Raw genomic sequence first — 22707 nt, forward strand, 5'->3', positions numbered from 1 at the left:
TGTGCGGCTCAGTAGTGACATCAGGCGAACCTGTATGGTGTAGGGTAGAGCAAGGAGCTACGGGGGAGATTTCGTACTTCACTCTTGCTTGTTGACGCTGAAACATTTTGAGAAATACAGTTTTGAGAAATACAGTTTTCACTGAATGTATTCGTGCTGACAAAGGGGGAGGCCTGAGAATCTGGTTATTTAAAGATAAAAAAAGTGAAAGAATAAAATCATTCTTTACTAGGCTCTATAACTTGGTCATACCTTACATAAACTACACCTATTTGTTATTTTTATGCTCAAAAGAACTTGTTTATTTAATGCTTCAGGTAACTTTAGGGTTTTAACTAGTTGGACTTAATAAACTATGGGTAGTATCAAGAAAAAAAAAATCCTTTGCTAAATTTGTTGTTTAAATTGTATGGGGGGTATTCAATTGTGAGCGAGATCGGTGAAATACTCGCGCTCGAAAAATATTACCGTTAATACGGTAATTACTCGCTGAATTTCAGCTCGCAGCTCCCTGAGCGAGTAAATTACCGTATTAACGGTATTTACGCGCAATATTACCGTATTAACGGTAATATTTTTTCGAGCGCGAGTATTTTACCGATCTCGCTCACAATTGAATACCCCCCTATAAAGCACATACAAAAAAGTGGACAATAAACCCGAACTAACTAGGGTACACAAAATCTGTTAAAAATGTATCCTTCTAACCAAAACATGGCAAAACTGAAATGTTGTCTGCCCGTGAAGATATAAAATGCATGAATATAAGTCAGAGGATACCGTGTAACAGGATAAAGTGTTGGGAATAATATGACAGAGTAATCGGTGAAGTTATCAGGTGGGTATTACTTGTACAGAAATGTACCTAAAATCTACAAATCTTTAATGATGATCAAATTCAAATGAGCCCAGTTTTGAGTTATGAGGAAGCTGTGCTGAATATAAATTAAAGCTCTAGCCCAAACTTAATTTTGTTGGTTTAAAGCCTAAGATTTATATTGATTAATATTTTATGGGTCTGTAGTTTTCTATTTTTGCAATTCTTTAAAAAGTAAAAATAAAAACTGAAACATGAAATAGAAATTACCCCTGAAATGACAAACAGAAAAAGCGTGTCATAATACTACCACTTACATATATCCTCATTTATACAGTTTCTTCACAAAAAAACTAAGAATGAATTATGTCCTGCTGGTGTTCAGAGAGCAGTGTGACAAATTGTAGTTCATACTGCACCACGGGCAGTACATCATTAACTTTTACCTTTGTGCAGAAACTCTATAAAAAAATCCAATTTGCTCTCACTTGGCACTACTGTTACAAATCTAAATCTGATAACTTCAATTAGAATCTAAAATATTATGCGTGCACTATTTGTAGCTTGCATAACCATATATAGGGTTCATAGCTAAATCATATTTAGGATTTGATTTATAATTGTTTTTGAATATTTAATATTTTTCTTACAAAATCTGTAAAGATATGTATACTGTATTTTAGGTGCTAATAACTTTAGGTTTGTTATCTACTTTTACTATGAAGCTGTATATGAGATATTCATTGCAGAGTTGCTTGGCCTGTTGGAGCTTACAATCTAATTTTGATGTCTAGGACATTGGCGAAGACCTAGTTTCTAACTTAAAGGTTGATAACAATACATATAGTTCTGTAACTTACCTGTAAGGTAGATTTCCCGAAGGCCCAGCAAAGCTTTCAGAGGTACTAGTAGGAGAGACACTTTTGGTACAACACATAAAGATCATGAGGCTATATAAAGACATAAGGGTCCTGGTTTAACACGTGTCACCGGTCTGATTATCATTGTAATTTTTATTTGTAAGAAAGGTTTGACTCCCTCTAATCTGTCTCATTTGGTGGTTACATGTGCAGCAGTAAACACAGTGGTAGCAGGAGAGACTAAAAAATGCTTCAAATGGCGTAAGCAAAACTTGTGTGGGGGGGGGGGGACTTTTACTTTAACATTGACTAGGGTTAATCTCCATAAATTTTCTCAGAAGAATGTGCAGAGCATTGAGTTGCTTGAAGGGGCAAAATGACCAATATGTATTAATCTGCAACAGGATGGTTTACTTACGTTGGCCACACACAAGCTGTCCATGCTTAACTTAAACTCCAAATGACTAGGTCAGTGTCCAGTTTGGCCACCAACATAGCTAGTGGAGTTGGCCAAGATCCAGCTGTTTGTCCTCCCGGGTTGAGTGGACTGATCATTTGTGACATCACATTAGACTGTAAATGTGGCTGGAAGATGACCACACACACAAGAAAATGGCAGGTGTCTTCTGGCTGCATTTACCAACTGCCCAATAATGATCTGATTGCATTATCATCTGGCATTGTGGATGTTTTTTTTTTTTTTTTTTTTTTTTTTATCAAGCCAGCTGTGATGTCACATTTGTGAGGTCAACGTCGGGAAGTAATTTGTTGCATTATAAGAAAAAAAAAAGTAGACTGTGTTAATAGCATTCTCTTTTTTGGTTAGATATAATTCTTGTTCATGTTTATTTGTTTTTACAGGAAACTATGGAAAATGTGAAGAAATGTAAAAATTTTTTATCTACATTAATAAAACTGGCTTCATCGGGTAAACAGTCCTCTGAGACGGCAGCTAACGTAAAAGAACTAGTGCAGAACCTGCTGGTAAGAGGTCTTGTATTGTGAACACTTTACTGTTCTCTGATTCACTGCATTGTGGGGCTGCATTTGGCCAATACAATTTTTAATTGTATGTAATATTCTACATGTTTTACATATGTGCATGTGTGTATTATGCAGAATGTTTGGGACTTAAGTTTTTTTGGATTTTTTTTCCATAATTGGGAGCACCACACCCAAAATATAGTAAAGTATACTTAACAATTAAACCCTTTTTCCACTATGCTGCCCCTAGCATTTCCTTTGTCTTTAAATTGCTTGCCAGTGCTCCTCGCAGTGTTTGTATAGAGCATTGTTGCCAAACGGAACAATTGTTTATCTTTTCGATTTCCAGAACATTTTGGACAACAGGTTTCTGCAATGTTGGTCTGGGGGCCAGAGGGTTGTTTGAGTATAGAAAGAGTTGTGTAGAGGGGTGGTAATCTGGTAGAATACTCTAGGGAATTTGATAAGCTTGCCTGAAGAGAGAAGTTCTCAAGGAACTTGTGAAGATTTGGAGGCTAGAGGAAAGTCTTGTGTGAGGGAGGGCATTCCACAGAGTGGGTGCAGCCTGAAAAAACCCTCTTCCTGTAACCGGGAATGGGAGCATGTAATGAGAGACGTGGTTTTAATGAAGAGCGGAGGGGTCAAGTTGGGAGATACTTTTTTTTTAATTTATTTTTTTAAACTTTTTATTTATAACAGCAGAGATATAGAAATATAGAGATATAGAGATATATGCACAACAGTACATGTCATACATAGTACCCAAGTACCGGGATTATAAAATGTAAAAGCTTCAGATAAGAAAAATAAAAAAACACATAAGAACAACAGAAAACATAGATATATTTTTCACATCCAAGTACATTCCAAGAGGGAATTAAAAATCTACAAAGTGAATATTGAGATAGAAAGTTTTCCCAATTCTAAAGGTGCATCTTGTACATTGTGTATTTCCAGCGGATAGAACAAACTGCCAGAGTTTTTTTATTTTTGTTGGGGGTACAGGGGGGGGGGGGGGGGGGGGAAGGGACAATCCAAGTTGGGTGTGTATCTTTATCTGAGAGATCAACACATCGGTGTGATAATAAAGAAGGGGGGTAAAGGTGAACAGAGGAGACACAAAGAGAATAGAAGAAATAGAGTCAGAGATTGAATAAAGAAAAGGAGGGGAAAGCGTCTAAGGCTTATGAGAGGCCTGGCATAGAACTGTTAAAGCTATACCAAGGATCCCACACTTTGTGAAACGTGGGAACTGTATCATGGAGGAGACTAGTCACATATTCCATGGATGCCGTGTGCCAAGTTCTTTTCATAACACCCTCGCTAGAAGGTTGTGAGGCCTTCTTCCATTCACTTGCTATTTGAAACTTAGCTGCATTATAGATGTGACGGACAGGCTTATCTGATGCCCTTAATAGATTGGCATAGAATTGCCGAGAGTGGATTCTTGGGCACATTGATTGAGGTAACCTGCCAAACCAGTGATATTACCTCGTCCCAAAATTTAGCAACCAGAGGGCAGTCCCACCAAATATGAAGGAAAGAGCCCACCGCCCCACAATCACGCCAACAAAGATCTGAAGTATGGGGAAAGATGGAATGAAGTCTCTCAAGGACCATATACCATACACCTTGTATGTGTTTTCACGGGTGGCTGTATTAATAGATGACCTCGAAATTCTTTCACGAATGAGCGACCATCCCTCCTCATTTAAGGTGTCACCCCAAGATCCTGTTCCCAGGCCTGCTCAAACTGTTCCTTAGGAGAAGATGAGGAGGACATGAGAGAACTATACAGGATCGATATATAGTCTCGGCAACCCGGACTATAGATACAATGCCTCTCGAAGGGTGTTGTTGGGAGATACTTTTACACAAGTAAAGAGATGTATGTTGGTGCGGTTTTGTTGATGGCATTGTATGTTTGTATAAGTATTTTATATTGGATTCTGTAAAATACAGGCCACCTATATAGTGATTGACAGAGCAGAACAGGCGTAGAGGAACGATTTGCAAGGAAAATCAGTCTAGCCGTTGTATCCAAACTAAACAGTTGGGCTGAAAGTCTGGTTGGGGAAAAAACAGACCAAAAATGCAAATGTCAATACGGGGTTTTATGAGTGCATGTATTAAAGTTTTTGCAGTGTCTTGTGTGGAGTATATGCCTATTCTAGAACAGCATTTTGTTACAGATTGGATGTGGGGAGCAAAAGGATAGATCTGAGTAAAGAATAATACCTAAGCAGTGAGATTGAGGAATACGGTTTTATTGTCGTGTACTGAACAGAAATATAGATGTCGGGTAGGTAATTTCTGTTGGCTGGTGGAAATATTTTTAACTCTGTTTTTGAAAGGTTGAGTTTGTGGTGGCGGAGGACATGCAAGTTGAAGTGGCAGAAACTGCTGGCCAACACAGATGGTGAAAGATCCAGAGAGGGTAGATGAATTTGAGTATCCTCTCCATAGGGATGATACTGATCTCCAAAGGAAATTATCGTGTTTTTACAAGAGCGTGATCTAGATGGAGAAGAAGAGAGGATTAGGACTGAGCCTTGTGTTAATCCAACTGATAGAGGAAGTGGAGAGGTGGTGGATCTCGAGAAACAAACCCTGACGGAACGGTTTGATAAGTAGTATAAGAACCAGGATAGGACAGTGTCCTGAAGACCTGTAGGCAAGACCCTCAACAAGCTTGCAGAGGAAAGGGAGTTGAGATATGGAATGATAATCTTTAGAGTTTGTGCCAGAATTATTTTCTTTTACAGAATAGGGGTAATTACTGTGGCATGAATAATGATCGATTGATATCAGTTAAGGCTAGGATTATCACATGAGACCGGGATCAACTGATTTGAGAGGATATCAAGGGTACAGATAGTAGACGAGGAAAATAAGAGTAGATACTTCATTTGTGGGACGAGAATGTGCAGGCAAGGAATTGAGCAGGTTGTTGGAAGAGAACCCCATTTCATGTCAGATCTTATAAACTTTGTCCTCGAAGTATGAAGTAAGATCTTGATCAATGATAATCATTGGGAGGGGTTGGTGTTGAAGGGTTGAGAAGAGATTTAAACATATTAAAAAAAAAAATGTTTGGGGTTAGAACCCTGAGCAGAGATGAAAAAATTGGCAGTTTGAGTTCAACAGCAGAGTAGAATGAGAAGAATTTAAATACGATGTAGTGGGTGGATAGGGCACACTCAGTGGGTTTTCTTTTGTTTTTCAGAGCATTTTTCTCCTGGTAAAAGGATTTAAATTTCTCTTTCATCCAGTCTGGGGGACACTGCTTACCATGGGTTGTGGAGGGGAGCACGGGAGTTGGCACCTAGCTAGTTAATCTTTAACACTGCTGACAGACCCCTCCCCTCTACAATCCCCCTGCCTCTTCCTCCCCAGTTTTTTCTAGGTGCCCAAAAGAGTTGGGCTTATTAGAAATAGCTAGTGATTTATTTTATTTTTGTACATAACTTTATTTTTTCTTTAAATTTTTATAGTTTAGTCAGTTTAGGGCAGAACTGGGAGTGTGTTCTACAGAAAGAGAACACTCACACAAACTGGGCAGTGGTGACTGGACTCTGTCAGAGAGAGCAGACTGCTCTCAATGGCAGAACATTAACGGTCACAGGATAGAGTGACAAGCGGTCTCACCAGACCGCTGTCACTCCAAGAGGCTCCACGATAACCGGCGCTGCCATTAGGCACAGAGCGCCGCCTATCGTATCATCTTGCCGGCGGCCATGATTTTTTTTTCAAGGACCGCGGAGATACAGGAAAGAAGGAGAAAAACTGGGCCATACCAAGATCCCCCCTCAGGTGAATAGGAGGGGGCATCGGGATACTAACGCTGCAGGAGACCTCTAAGAGGCCTCCATAACTCTGCCAATTTCATCTTTAAAGTTCCTTTTAAAAAAAAAAAAAGAGAGAGACAGAAAGCTGCAGAGGAGGAAATATCACAAGAGCTCCCCTGCTCTCAGCACAGATGGTACAGTCCGGACTCTGGCGCCAAACAGAAGCCCGGGAAGGAACTTATCTCCAAGGGAGCAGACACCAGGACACTGCTGTTGGACTTCTCCTCTGAGTGGCCCTTTTGGCTAAGTACCAAAAACCCTTCTTTAACCTTTTACTGACTGTTTATGTGGTTACAGGAGGGAGGCTAGTAGGATTGTAAATATATTCTTACTTGGACATATATCTTTTAATTGTTACACACATACAAGTACAGCTTTTATTACACAATAGTCTGTTTCTTTTAGGATATCTATCCAAGTGTGTTTGGTGTGCTTTTCCTTTTAAAATGACAGAAAAGGGAAAAGGCCCTATGGCAAAATATTTTACATGTTCTAAATGTAAAGTTAAATTACCTAATGGGCAGAAAGACCCGTTGGCGCTCTGCTCAGCCTGTGAAGGAGAGGTGCCCTCTGCACAGACCCAGCTCCTTCCAGCCCCACTGACTGAGGAACCGGCCTGGGTAGCTTCCCTGGCACAGTCCGTTTCCTCTTTGGCACAGATGGTCTCCCAATCTACTCAATTGTTGTCTAGTGTGGCAGCGTCTGTGATAAATAACGCTAATACTCCTGTGGGGCTCCCTGCTGCCACGGTTTCTACTGAAACGGCTATAGCAGGACCTTCCTCGGCATTTATTAAGGGTTTGGAAAAACTTAACCAGTTTCTTGAGTCCCCAGACCTGCCCCCCCAGCTAAAAGAAAGCGGCACGGATCCGCTAGACCTCTCATGGTCCTTTCTGATTCAGAGAGACTTTCAGAAGAGGAAACGGATTCAAATTTGGATTCTGACCAGGTTCCATCTTCGGAACAGGAAGAAGTCACTAAATATCAATTTATTGACGATTTGATTTTAGCGGTGAGGCAGGCGTTGGACCTCCCAGAAATGGAGGATCCTAGTCCTAGAGACAGAAGTCTATTTAAAAAGGCCAAAAGGAAGAGGACGTGGCTCGCTGGGAGGAAATTCCGAAAGTAGATAATCCTGTAGCCCGTTTGGCCCGTCATACTCTCCTTCCGGCACAGGGCTCAGCAACTCTGCAGGATCCCACTGACCGCAGAGTGGAATCCCAGTTAAAATGTATATTTGTAGCAGCGGGTTCTTCCTTTAGACCCACGTTTGCTTCAGCTTGGGTTGCCAAAGCCATGGAGACATGGGCAGAGCAACTAGCACAGTCCTTACAGGGCCCAGAGTTGGTTACCCTGGCGTTACATTTAAAGGAAGCGTCAGGATATATTTATGAGGCGGCTCAGAGCTCAGCATCTGTGTCCTCCTCTATTCAGGCTGCGTCGATTTCAGCCAGAAGAACATTATGGCTGAAATCCTGGGAAGGGGATTCTGAGTCAAAGAAATCTATGGAATCCATTCCTTTTTCAGCTGCAGGTCTGTTTGGTCCGGAGTTAGATAACATGATTTCCCAGGCAACAGGGGGCAAGAGCACCTCTTTGCCGGTTTTCTCCGGTAGAAGTCGGACCCCACGGTTTAGTTCCTTTCGTCAGCCCTTTCGGGGTACATCCTTACCCAGAGGGCAGTCGTTTAAGGGTAGACACCCGAATTCACGAGGCTCGTCCATCAGAGGCAGGTCCTCTTTTGCAGCTAGGCGCCAGGCCTCCAAGACTCAGGAAAAACCTGCGTCCTGACTGCCCCCACAGGAGGTGGCGCTGGTGGGGGGACGTCTGTCTCTTTTTCAGGAACAGTGGGCAGCATCATCCCAAGACCCTTGGATTCGGGGAATTATTTCAAGAGGGTACATGATAGATCTGATGGGACCAATCCCTCAGCGTTTCTTTGTAACCTCGCTACCCCGAGATCCCCAAAGAAGACAGGCAATGCAGGCTTGTGTCGCCTCTCTTCTTTCGCAAAAAGTCATCTGCAAGGTCCCAGACAACCAGAAAAGAAAAGGTTTTTATTCGACCCATTCTAAACCTAAAGAGCCTCAATGTGCACTTACGAGTGGACAAGTTTTGAATGGAGTCCCTAAGGTCAGTGATAAACGGCCTAGAGAAGGATCAGTTTATGGCATCCATAGACATAAAAGATGCATACCTCCACATTCCTATTTGGAGCAAGCATCAGTCCCTCCTGAGGTTCACGATGGGGAACTCCCACTATCAGTTCCGGGCCCTTCCTTTCGGCCTCTCCACAGCTCCAAGGGTCTTCACGAAGATCATGTCGGTGATGGCAGCGTGTCTTCACCTACAGGGAGTTAAGGTCGTTCCCTATTTAGACGATCTACTCATCAAATCCTCCTCAGAGATTGGCTTACGTCAACACTTATCACTCACCTTGGCAATCCTCGAGAGCCATGGGTGGCTGATAAACTTAAAAAAATTCCAGATGGTCCCGTGTCAACGCATGGTCTTCCTGGGGCTCATCATGGATACCAGTCGACAGAAGGTGTTCCTGCCTACAGAGAAGATCAGTTCAATCCGGGCTACAACAACTCAGGTCTTGTCCTCTCCCAAGCCCTCCATTCATTTGTGCATGCGCCTGCTTGGGAAGATGGTGGCCTCTTTCAAAACGATCCCCTTCGGTCGGGCTCATTCCCGATGCTTCCAGTGGGATCTGTTACAGAAATGGTCAGCATCCCACATACGCTTGGGTCTGCAGAAGATCTCGCTGTCTCCGAGGGCGAGAGAATCGCTCCAGTGGTGGCTGAATCAAGTTCATCTGTCAGGGCAGGTCCTTCGCTCCATGCTCATGGATCATAGCTACGACAGATGCCAGCCTGAGAGGTTGGGGGGCGGTAATCCTGCACCTCCGGCTCCAGGGACTTTGGTCAATTCAGGAATCGGCCTTATCAATAAATGTGTTGGAATTGAAAGCAATTATTTTAGCCCTTCAGGGGGCTCAGACCCTCCTTCAGGGCCACCCCGTCAGAGTTCAGTCTGACAATGCCACGGCCGTGGCATATGTCAACAGGCAGGGAGGAACCAGGAGCGCAGCCGCAATGAAAATTGCAGCTCAGATTTTTGCTTGGGCAGAACAGTATGTTCCAGCAATCTCGGCAGTATTCATTCCGAGAATAAAAAATTGGAAGGCCGACTACCTAAGTCGAAATCAAATGATGCCGGGGGAGTGGTCTCTCCATCCGGAAGTATTTCAGTCTCTGGTTCAGAGGTGGGGTCTTCCGGATATAGACCTCATGGCCTCCAGACACGACAAAAAAGTTCCACGGTTTTGCGCAAGGGCAAGAGACCCCTTAGCGGTGGACGTAATGACGATGTCATGGAAATTCAGGTTGGGATACCTGTTTCCTCCGTTTACCATGCTTCCTCGCGTGCTCAGACGAGTAAGGCAAGGCGGTCTGCCGGTAATTCTAGTGGCTTCCTCATGGCCACGCCGAGTGTGGTACGCAGATATAATCTCAATGGCGATAGGACAAGGATTTCGTTTTCCGTCACGAGACGACCTTCTTCAAGGTCCCTTCCGTCACCAGAATTTACCTCAGCTCAGTTTAACGGCATGGCTGTTGAAGCCAGCCTCTGGAGGTCTAGGGGTTTTTCCCCCAGTGTAGTGAACACTATGATGCAAGCTCGAAAGCCAGTTTCAGCTCGCATCTACCACCGGATTTGACGAGCCTATATCAGATGGTGCGAAGATAGGACAGGTCACCCGTCTTCCTTTCGTCTCCCTCGCTTATTGGCTTTCCTTCAGGATGGGCTGGAAGCAGGGCTTCGTTTTAAGTTCCCTAAAGGTTCAGGTATCGGCACTTTCAGTCTTTTTTCACCTGAAATTAGCGGATTTGCCAGATATTAGGACTTTTCTTCAGGGAGTCTTACATATTCAGCCTCCCTATGTTCCGCCTACAGCACCATGGGATCTTAACCTGGTACTGGATATGCTTAAAGGGCCTCCTTTTGAGCCCTTACTTGTGGCAGATTTTAGGTGTTTGACTTGGAAGGTCGTTTTTCTTTTGGCAATTGCTTCGGCACGTAGGGTGTCTGAATTGGGAGCTCTGTCTTGCCGGGAACCTTATCTGGTTTTTCACGAGGACAGAGCGGTTTTGAGAACACTCCCTTCTTTTGTTCCTAAAGTGGTGTCCTCTTTCCATTTGAACCAGGAAATGGTAGTTCTGTTTTTTTCATCTACTTCTCAGTCTGATCTGCAGTCTATGGAAAAGTTAGATGTGGTTAGGGCTCTCCGTATTTATGTCAAAAGAACATCTCAAATTAGACGAACCGATTCTCTGTTTGTCCTATATGAATCTAACAAAAGAGGCTGGCCAGCCTCTAAACAGTCCATTGCAAGATGGATTACGGCAACTATTAGGGAGGCTTACATAAGAGCTAACCTTCCTGTGCCAGAGAGACTTACGGCCCATTCCACCAGATCGGTAGGGGCGTCATGGGCAGCAAGAAATGGGGCTTCTGCTGACCAGCTTTGCAGGGCAGCCACCTGGTCTTCTGTCCATACATTTACCAAATTCTATCAATTTAATGTATTCGCTTCCGTGGATGCAAATTTTGCTCGTAGTGCTATACGAGCGGGGTTTTCAGAGCGGTCCCACCCTTAGGGGGCTGCTTTAGAATGTCCCCATGGTAAGCAGTGTCCCCCAGACTGGATGAAAGAGAAAAGAGGATTTATGTACTTACGTTAAATCGTTTCTCTGATTCCGTCTGGGGGACACTGCTTACCATGGGTTGTGGAGGGGAGCACGGGAGTTGGCACCTAGCTAGTTAATCTTTAACACTGCTGACAGACCCCTCCCCTCTACAATCCCCCTGCCTCTTCCTCCAAAGTTAATTAAAAAGCCCCAAGGAGATTGGTCAATCAACTAAGAGCATACAGAGGAAAGGCAGAAGGGAGGGATCGCAGTGTCCCCCAGACGGAATCAGAGAAACGGATTTAACGTAAGTACATAAATCCTCTTTTTTCCCATTTTCTTGAAGGTGTTGGAAACATGGTCTTGGCCTATACTTTTAAATATGATGCATTTTTCACCTCCTGGCAGCAGTTTGTATGGAAAAGCACATTTTTATCAGTAGAATAAAAACATTCAAATGTCAGCATGGTGGCTAAGTGGTTAGCACTTCTACCTCACAGCGCTGGAGTCATGAGTTTAATTAGTGACCATGGCCTTATCTGTGAGGAGTTTCTATGTTCTCCCCGTGTTTGTGTGGGTTTCCTCCCACACTCCAAAAAACATACTGGTAGGTTAATTGGCTGCTAACAAAATTGACCGTAGTCTGTGTCTGTGTCTGTGTCTGTGTCTGTGTCTCTGTGTGTGTGTTAGGGAATTTGGACTGTAATTGCCAATGGGGCAGGGACTGATGTGAGTGAGTTCTCTGTACAGCGCTAGGAAATTAGTGGCGCTATATAAATAAATGGTGATGGTTATGATAAATTAGGCTTCCCTCCATTCCCCACAATAATACTATTCACATTTAATAAGTAGACCTATTTCCCTCCAACCAGCCCCAACATTAAATTAACAATATACCCATTTACTCAAAACATATTTCCCTCCCTCCAAACAGTCCCAGCAATCAATTAAATAGCATTAAAGATTAATAAATATAACCATTTTCCACAACCATCTCCAGCATTATATACTTCACATTCACATTTAATAAATAGATCTCCTCCCCAAAATCAGCCCCATATACAATTGATAGGCTATTTAATTGTGGAATGGTTTAGGGCTACCTTCCACACTATATTAAGATCCTCCTTTCCCTCAAATAAAATATTAAAATGATACACGCACACTATATTAAGATACTGCGCGCGCACACTATATTAAAATACTGCGCGCACACACACACTGTAGAAACATGGTGCCACACGCACACTATAGAAACATGGTGCCACACGCACACTATAGAAACATGGTGCCACACGCATACTATAGAAACATGGCGCCACACGCACACTATAGAAACATGGCGCCACACTATAGAAACATGGTGCCACACGCACACTATAGAAACATGGCGCCACAGAGACACACACTTACCTTGTTACCCCCCCCTGTGCGCTGCTCGGCAGACAGAGTTCCAGTGATGTGTGGGCGATGCCAGTAATCACATGGGATAGGCACAACGTGGTCGAACATCACTGAAACGCCGTCCGTCGAGCAGCAGCTGCTCTGCTCGGGCAGGTGGGCATAGTGCCCCACTGAATTGGCCCAACTAAACATTGACCCTTCTGGCATTTGCCAGAAGTGCCAGATGACCAGTCCGGCCTTGCTCCACAGTATTGCAAGTGATTTTTTTTATAAAGTCTCTGTTGGTGTTGTTAGACTTGAAGGACCTTATGGTTTTGGTAATATTTTGCTCTATGATCCTGCATGCTTGACAGCGGTTGCAATGGTACTAGTCCTTTTGTTTCTTCGCCAAACCATGTCTCTAGCTTCTTTTTAGATCATTGTATTGTGTGATAATAAACAAATTTTCTAACTCCGTTATATTTCTTGCTCTGGATGAGTAGGGGATCTCTTTCCATTTTAAGTGCATCTTGGTAGGCTGCATTTGGGCTCATAATTCCTTTCTAGAAACCTGTTTCCAAGTGAGGTGGCTTATTTCTTAAAAACAATCTCAGAGCAGTTCCTCCTGATCCTCATGAACTGCCCCTTGAGATGTTCCTAAGCCATGTATGGTGGTGGCTACTGGATGTAGGGATGAATGTATTGCAAGCCACTTTTTTCTTAAAGTTTTAGCTTTGAGTGCATTTTCTTCAGTGTATATTTCCAGACTGAGAAACTGAACCCTGGTCTTACTGGTGTTGACCGTAAGTTTAAGTTATTGTTATTGATGTAAGCGATGAAGGCTTTAAAATTGTCGTCGGTGCCTTTCCGTATACAAGGTATATCATCTATGTATCTTCTCCATATATATATATAGATCACAATGAAGGGGATATTTTCCCAAATGCACATGTTTTCCTAGTATGCCATGAAAAGATTAGCTTAATGGGGGAAAATTTGCTGGCCATTGCAGTCCCTGTGTCTGTTTGTAATAAAATAGTTGTGTTCAAGCACAAAATGGATGGCATTGATGATGAAACCAGTTAATCTGGTTTGTAGGGTGTAAGGATTCTTACCTGTCCATGATCCAGCATTGTCAGATGCACTTCTGAGATCGCGGCGTGGAATGTCATATGACTTCTCGTCGGGGATCATCACATGATCTTGTGGCGGGGAGTTTCTCCTTGTTTTTCATTCTTGTCTTGATCCTGTAATATTGGATGCCCTATTTTGAAAAAAAAATGGGTGCATGAGATTTAGAAAACTCTAACCAGCCCCGGTGTTAAAACAATAGCACTCAAGTTTTATGGGCAGCACAGTGGCTAAGTGGTTAGCACTTCTGCCTTACAGCACTGGGGTCATGAGTTCAATTCCCGACCATGGCCTTATCTGTGTGGAGTTTGTATGTTCTCCCCGTGTTTGTGTGGGTTTCCTCCGGGTGCTCCGGTTTCCCCCCAAACTCCAAAAACATACTAGTAGGTTAATTGGCTGCTATCAAAATTGACCCTAGTCTGTCTGTCTGTGTATGTTAGGGAATTGAGACTGTAAGCTCCAATGGGGCAGGGACTGATGTGAATGAGTTCTATGTACAGCGCTGCGGAATCAGTGGCGCTATATAAATAAATGATAATGATGAATAGTGACTCTTGTGAAAAAAAAAAAAGGTGGTCCTAATGTCACTTGACACTGGTGAATGCTGTAAATGATGCTGAACCAAGTAGTATTTTAGAAGAAAAACAGAACTGAAGGGGTTATCCTAAAGTAGTAGGATGGACTTTTTGATCGTTCTTTAACTTCATGCTTTTCTGGCTGCAAAAAGTTGCACAGAGTATTTTTTTTGTGTACTAAAAACGTGTGGCTGTGCTCTTTGTTAGGTGAAGCAGATAATTAGCCACATTTGTACAAATGGTAGTGTATTGTGCTCCCTTTATTGACTTTCATTATATACTGCTCAAGTTCAGAATGTAAAAGAATGTATGAACTGTTCTCCTCACAGGATGGGAAAATTGAAGCCGAGGATTTCACCAGTAGATTATACAGAGAACTGAATTCTTCACCTCAACCTTACCTTGTGCCTTTTCTGAAGGTAAGCTCCTCTATGACCCCCAGACATGCAAATGAGCAATCAAATTTGAAAGGAGAGATTCTGATAGTCTTCTGAAAGTTACTCTTTTGATTTGTGAAGTTAAGTTTAGAAAAAAATTATACATGCAGAATGTACATCATAAAATATTTATTTTGGGCACTTAAAATGTCTTAATGTGAGATAAATCTGCAAGTGTAAAAGTTTGTATACTACATTACGTTCCAAAAGTATTATGGCTTTAAATGGGTAACTAGAAAATAGTCAGGAATTACAACATACTGTTTGATAGCGTACTATAAAATCTGTCACCGCATTATATATTCTGACTTAATTTTGTCACTCCAGAGGAGCCTCCCTGCCTTGCGGCAGTTGACACCTGACTCGGCAGCCTTTATCCAACAAAGTCAGCAGCAACAGCCCGCCACGCAGGCCACAACAGCCCTCACCGCAGTCATGCTAAATAGCTCTGTGCAGCGCACAGCTGGGAAGACCACTGCCACAGTCACGAATACATTACAGCAGCCAGTCATCAGCCTTGCGCAACCTGCACAGTCCAAACCCGGACAGCCAACTCCATTGGTACGTGAGCAATGATAAGATTGTTATTAAGCTTGACATCTACAAGCTGCAGTGCAGCAGACACTTGCATGTACTTCAGTGGTCTATAGGAATAGTATATATATATTATATTATATTATATTATTTTATTGTGTGTGTTATATATTTATAAATAGTCTTTATATATTTAACTTTCCACTGGTAGTATATCCCCAAAACTTTATTCTATTGGAATGCTATCCTAGAACGAATTATAATACCTCAAAAAGACAAGAAAAAAGGGTTCTAGTGTTGGAGGCACATTATTTTAAACTGCCAGTTCCATGACTCCAATTCTCCATGTACAATATAATTGTATCAATGGATATTGATATATCAATCCAAGCTGTAGTATTTATCTTTATATCCCCATCATATATCATTCTATCACAATATTGATATATGTGGCTCCAGCTTCTTGTTAATATACTTGTAACAACTTGGTGCTCTCCCATTCATATATAGTATTGTAACTTGCGGAGTAATCACAGATCACACTGTCTGTCTGGCTTATTGCACACATCTGGTTACATGCCCAGACTTCTCTAGTCTGTGAAATAATGATTTTCTTGAATGTTTTAAATGTTGCTGTGACACATTTGTACACTATTGTTATATTTTATCATGTTCGTGCTGCATTATGGGCAACTAACAATCTTTATTTCGCTGCTGTGCAGGATTAATATTTGGGACTAGTTACCAATTGCACCATCCATTTTTGGTAGTATAGCATATTAATAAAGAGACAGCATGCACTGTATCTCTCATTGCCAGCTCTTATCTATATAGAAAATCTCTGGTAATTACAGTGTTCTCCCTGGCACCTATTTCTCGGCTGCTCCACCCAGCTGTTTTTTCTTGCTCCCCAGCTCTTGGAGCCCAACAGAGTCCTGTTATAATAGGAGAAACTTTGGTTTATTCTATTAGAACAGGCACTATGTGAGCACTACAGCCAGCAGTGTGTGTTAGACCACTGACCACCAGCCTGACAGTCCTGGCAGGTGTGGGCAGTAACTTCCAACAATTTTCAATGTTATTCTAAAGTATTAGAACTGCCCCCACCCGGCTGCTTCTTAAAGCCATCCGACTTGCAAAATTTTCTGGTTAGAACACTGCATTACAAACAGCATCTTGTATATTAGATCTACAATGTGCCCTGTCACTATCAGAGTAAATAGCTGACCTCTGATTTCCTATCTTTGCCACTTAGTTCAATCTTGCCATCTGCCCTGCTCAGATATCCGTATCCTTATTTCACTGATTCCTCCTGCCCCTCCCGCCCCATTTTATTGGAGTGATTGGCTTATTAATAGAGTGTCAGATAGTTCATAACGCATCTGTGAGGATGCGTACTCCCGATGTACGTTTTCGCTATATAACTTTGTCAAGGGATCATCTGTTTAGCCTCGCTTGCTGCCTTTTCTATTTTGCGTTCACCAGTCCCCGTCGCTGCAATTTTATTGACTGACTTTCCAACCTGTTAACCGTTAGAAAACATTCTCCAATAGTATACATCCTACTAGAATTCACCTTGTGTATAATCTATACTACTAGCGCAGAGCATCTCCCCTGTATCCTATGTTGTTTTGATATTCTGTTCAATATATTATAATGATCAAATGCACACAAATATGGGATCAAAGTTTTAAATTATTAGGGTTGTGGGAAAAATATATATATATATATATATGATCATCATATACTGATCACATTAGATCATGAAAATTTCTATTTTTAATATTATGTGTGTGTATATATATATATATATATATATATATATATATATATATATATATATATATATATATATATATATATATATATATATATATATATATTATATTTTTTTATATCCTTATTATTTTTCCATCTTTTCTTTGTGTTTATAGTCTTTGTGCTTGTCATGTTCTCATTTTTATAAGTATAGTACTCATTTAAGTGATAAATTGTCTTTTGTCTTTGCATATATTAGTGATATATAATTTTTAATCAGCTATAGTGACTAAATTCTTAGTTATTTTTAATAATAACATTTATTAGTTGTGTTGTTCATATTAATAATAGTATTCCAATAAAAAGTGCAAAACTTTTTTTTTAATAAAATGAAGAATGAAAGGCTAATTAACTCTCTCTGTTTAATTAACTCCATATGTTAATCGTTTGTTACCCATAAATACTTGCGTGTACTTGCCACCACAGCCTTTGTGGGCAAGACCAATATTCACCATATCGATACACTAAGATGTCACTAGTTCCTAGTGAATTGTTTGACTGCATGGATATTTGTTCCCCCGCAGTGTAGATGACTGGTCCAGTTTAACATCACCTTGCATGGAGCTCTTAGTGATGGAATTGGCGTTTGAAGAATACCAGGGTTCTGTTCTAGCTAGCAGTTTGTGGGGTAATTCTACTAGTGAAGTTATAGGGGACCCCATTAAATATCATGTTGGTATCAATGTGAATAGCAGTTGGGAGTGACACCAGAATGACCTGGCATGTAACATACATTTATTTAACTCCCTGTACTCTCTTCTTATTCTCCCCTCAGGTTATCCAGCAGGCACATAAAGCAGGCGCAGTGGTAAGGCCTCCACAGGTCACATTGACACAGACCCCAATGGTAGCACTTAGACCACCTCAAAGCCGGATTATGCTCACCACGCCGCAGCAGATACAGTTAAATCATTTACAAACAGGTATGTCCGACCATGGGTCATTAGAAGAGGATCCATGGTCCTATGAGGATGGCAGTGGTTGGCATTGGTACAATCTGGGCACAATCTGTGTGGAGTTTGTTCTCCTTGTTTTTACATGGTAATATGTTGGCTTTACATAAAAGTTAATATGTGCACCAAATACACACTACTTGTTTAAATGTGTCATTCATTGCACAATGAATATTTATTCTTTACTTTGTACATTGGAAAATATTAATGTTATTTGCTTGTCTGCTTTTTTAAAAAACAAACACGTTTTGTAAAAGTAGTGTAAGTGCGTTTTTGATCTCTTTGCAGTCCCTGTGGTGAAGCCAACCATTTTAGCGGGAAACAAAACATTTCCTACAACTCCAGCGCAAGTAGCTGCTGCACAGAAAAATAAATTAAAAGAACCGGGGGGAGGGTCGTTCAGGTAAGTCACATACGGGGGCTTATTATATTGTTGTGCTACAGAGCCAATCTGCATTTACATTGCTACAACATCTACGCGGTCATTACTATACTGAAACAGCAAGTTAACTAATTGATGGTTATGCATCAAAAAGAGAATTTTACTTATCTCTGCACACTTACATCTGTAACAATAGAATATAGGACAATCAGCGCATATAGATTCTCATAGAATGCAAACAGTATATAAATGATATTATGGATAGTTAACAATCTCATTTCATAAAAGGGGAGTAGCTGTGTCCGTGATGTAGATATTATCTTTCCAAATCGTTACCACCTTCCCATCACCTTCCGTGGAGAATAGTGAAACAATGGGTTCCTACCAGAAATCCTGATCATATAGGCGCGTAGAATAACGAACAACCTCCTCTCGATATCGAGACTCTCGGAATTGTTTCCACTCTGATGTTTTCTTCTCCAATAATGGTACTCACGTCCAAATGTGTCAGTGTAAAGAGAAGACAAACTATGGCGTGATATCGTTTAAAAAAGCTTCTGAATTTTATTAAATTCCACAAATATAAAAAAATACTAGAGTGTGACCAGAAATTAGATCTTTAAAGCATTCTGCACAGAAATCAGATGTTTCATTCCCGGGAAAGACTTTCAGTTCATATGCCCTCAGACCAATACGGGTATAACGCTCTCCACTCCCTTAAATGCCAGTCTTACCACTCCAACGTGTTTCGGCCCTACAAAGGCCTTTTGTCAAGGTGGTAACGAATGACCAAATGGGGGGAGCATAGTGTCTAAAATATTGCCAGAACCATATTGGCTCCAAGGATTAAATGCTGCAATTCTTTAGGGGTTGGCAAACCCCTTGTTACTCTGTAAGGTTTGATGTTACATTTTGTTTTTAAAGCAAACTTGTCTGTTACATACCGTGGGGCTGAACCAGTGTTTATGAGAATGTAGCCTATGGATTCATTAGGAACTAGCAACATCACCAAGGTGTTTGGGCTACTGTAATGTCTGCTGTTTTGTACTTTACGGAAAATGGCTATATTTTCAACCTCAATTTTAAATAAAATCACTAGACAATGTTATAAAGCTGCTAACACAACTGCTTAATAACGGAAAACCCTGCACAGTTAAATATGTTATATGGAGCAGTTTAAATGTGGCTCCCAGTCTTTATTGACATTCTGAGTAGTTACCAAGGGCAGTTACCCTACTCGCTTGAGGTACCTCAAGCAAGTAGGGTGAGGGGCATATTGGCCCAGAATACTTGCGAAAACACTCATGCTTTGACATCCACCCCTGTGCTGTGTTCTCCAAAAGTAAGATGAATGCAGGGTAATGTCTGACGGACCCCAACACTGCTTTCTCTATTTTTGATCTATCGTGTTTGAAAACAATATTGCCAGTGCTGACTATAATCACTTTGTTAGGGCCATTAAAATGGCATTTACATTGCTGGGCAATGTAACATGACCATTGAGTACAAGGCCACCTTCTCATAGATGGTGCTAATGGAAGTGGCCAGGTGATGGAACACAGAACACAATCCATATTCATTGCATTAATAAAATGGTACACTGCAAATAGACAAACAATCATTTGTTTTGATTTTTAAAATCCCTGACTCTATTATAATCATTTTGGAAACAAGAAAGAAACTGCTATTATTACAAGATAAAAAAGCTAGTAATGCAATTTGATTATAAATGATTTTGCATTGTAAAATAGCTTTTCTCCATGGGATGTTTTACACATGTACCAATATAACTTTCAGTCATGGCTGAGTTCTATAACATGAGTAAGATTAGTCAATGAATCCGCTCTTCATCTAGAGTGTGTAAGCCCACTTCTAACCCATTGCTACTTTATATTTCAGAATATATGTTCCAGTCATCATTTCTCTTATTAACCACCCATATATTTTTCCCCCTCAGAGATGACGATGATATTAATGACGTGGCGTCCATGGCAGGTGTGAACCTGTCCGAGGAAAGCGCACGTATACTGGCAACAAATTCCGAGCTGGTGGGCACGTTGACACGATCTTGTAAAGATGAAACTTTTCTTCTGCCCGCATTACTACAGCGAAGGATACTAGAGATCGGTAAATCACTCTATTATCTTTACTGTTTTTCACAGTGTCTAGAGAGACAGTATGAGGGGTGCTGCCTCTTAAAAGTACTTATTTTAAGGCTATGTAAAAGCCTTTGTGCATTTGTGTGAAATACATTCATCTGCTTGATTTCTCAATCCTGACTGCCGTTATTGTATTGCCCACTATGAGCAAGACTGAGTTATATACCGAGAGCAAAGACTATTGTAAATATCAATTCTTTCCTTTTGAGTGTCTGTATGACTCAAGTTGGTGGCTTGAAATGTAGAGCGGACATTGACAGAAATGTCATGTTCGTTCAGTAACCGTAACCTAAATAGTACTTCCTGTTGGTCAAGACAAATCGCTCAACACCTGCTTGTCCTTCTCCGCAAACCACTCAAATCACTAATAGTTTTCAAAACAAGTCCTTTTATCCTCTTCACGATAAAATCTTTTTTTTGTATGTAAATGGTTTTTTTTTATTGCCAAAGTGATTTTTCATTATAGTGGTGCGGAAGATGTGTACTTTTATTTCAAATCTGAAGTAGTGATTGGTCTGTAAACGTAAACTTCATCTTTCTTGTAATTGTTTTTTTTTGGGAAAACTGTCCATCTGGTTTTTTTTTTTTTTTTTTTTTTTTTTACTCCTGTGATGGAGAGCCAGCAACTGTACCTAGAGTCCCATCACAGCTCGTCACTCATGATTCAATAATGTAGAATTCCGCAGTACATTGACTTCAACAGAAATTAATCCCAACAGAAATGAATCCCAAAATTTAGGCGCCAGCTTAAATTTTTTTTTTTTTAAATTGTGGTTTTATTTTTGTCTAGGCACATTGACTAATCTGGTCCCTTGGATTTATCCAACTGTGTATGTGGAACACACACACAACACATCCACCCATGGAAAAGAAATGTGTGCATTCTACTTCCACGTATTTCTTTGTGTTTAATATTTCTTTATTGGGGACTTAAGGCAAGCAATAACACAATATACAGATAATGGCTATAACAACAAAACAACATATTTTTCAAGTTTTCTTGAAATTGAACCAGCAACAACATAATCCAAAGGGCAGAATGCATTGTAAAATGGTTGTCTGTAGGGTTGGAATCATAATGGAAAGTAGGGAGAATAAGTGGTTCCTCAGCGTCCCCATGTTTGAATCAATAAGTTCAGGGAATAGCCGTGTAGGGGATAATACAATTCGATGGAAGGCTAACCACAAGGGTACCTCTCATAGTGACTCCCACAATCTCTGTTGCGCTAGGTTTGTCTATCTAGATAGGGCTGGGGCCACCACTCGCTATCGACTCTACAGATTTCACTACAAAATGTAAATATATGTAGGCAATTCCTTATGCTAGGGGAAGAGGAGGACCTCCTGTGTACAGGGATTACTGCGGTTGCAGCACTGTTTAAATGCTTTGGCATATCTTTCCTATGTTGAGGTTTCGTAAGGCTGGGCTGTTTGGTTAGTCAAAATGACATCCCCTCACAAAATCTTAGCTGTTTAGTGCAGAACTGTCCACCAACATAGTAATACCAGAGCATCAACAATATCTGAAGCCTAATTCTGATCCACACCGCCAACAGGGTCCAGAAACGCCTGCATACATTTTGCACAATTGGCTAGGACAGCTGGTTCACCCGAAGTGTATTTTAAACTGTGTCCCTGTTACGGAGGGCCTAGCAGAGCCCCTATATCCTCCCAACCCATCATTTTTCAATTAGCAATTTATGTATTGTGGAAATTGTGTGTTTTTAAGGTCCTGTGACGATGTGCAAAGGTCTTCGAATGTGAACAACGTCATTCTCACATTTGAGGGAGAGACCAATGTTTGTAGGAAGTGCTTGGCTTGTAGATGAGGCCAGTACACAGATGCCAGAGGAGAGGGCCTCCTGTAGAACAGAGCAGATTCCATTAATATGTATCAGCTGGCCACTCTGAAGCACACCTTTTGGGCCAATCTTTAACTGGACCTGGACATATACCTGATTGAAATATGGTATTCTAAACAAAGGGATTTAGGGGTGACAGCGGCGAAGGAATACAATTTTGGTTTCTTAGCTTAGCCCAGCATTGAAGGGTGCAGAGGGATATTAGAAAGCCACAATTTTCATTGGTGTTCCCAAATATTGTTCCTCAGTGGACACCCATTGCTTAGA

At 41.2% G+C, this 22707-nt stretch overlaps 1 protein-coding gene across 2 annotated transcripts in view; it reads left to right on the forward strand.

The window, feature by feature from the left end:
- Positions 1–22707, forward strand: part of TAF4 (TATA-box binding protein associated factor 4) — a 50402-nt gene that overhangs the window by 21034 nt on the left and 6661 nt on the right. For both annotated transcript variants that reach the window (XM_075176769.1, XM_075176770.1), the window contains 6 exons: positions 2539–2661; positions 14625–14714; positions 15060–15293; positions 17860–18007; positions 18326–18440; positions 20377–20546. In XM_075176769.1, coding sequence (XP_075032870.1) covers positions 2539–2661; positions 14625–14714; positions 15060–15293; positions 17860–18007; positions 18326–18440; positions 20377–20546 — 880 coding nt within the window. The remainder of the gene's footprint in view (positions 1–2538; positions 2662–14624; positions 14715–15059; positions 15294–17859; positions 18008–18325; positions 18441–20376; positions 20547–22707) is intronic.

The sequence above is a fragment of the Mixophyes fleayi genome, chromosome 6, assembly GCF_038048845.1.
Source record: "Mixophyes fleayi isolate aMixFle1 chromosome 6, aMixFle1.hap1, whole genome shotgun sequence".
In the NCBI taxonomy this organism is placed as follows: Eukaryota; Metazoa; Chordata; class Amphibia; order Anura; family Limnodynastidae; genus Mixophyes; species Mixophyes fleayi.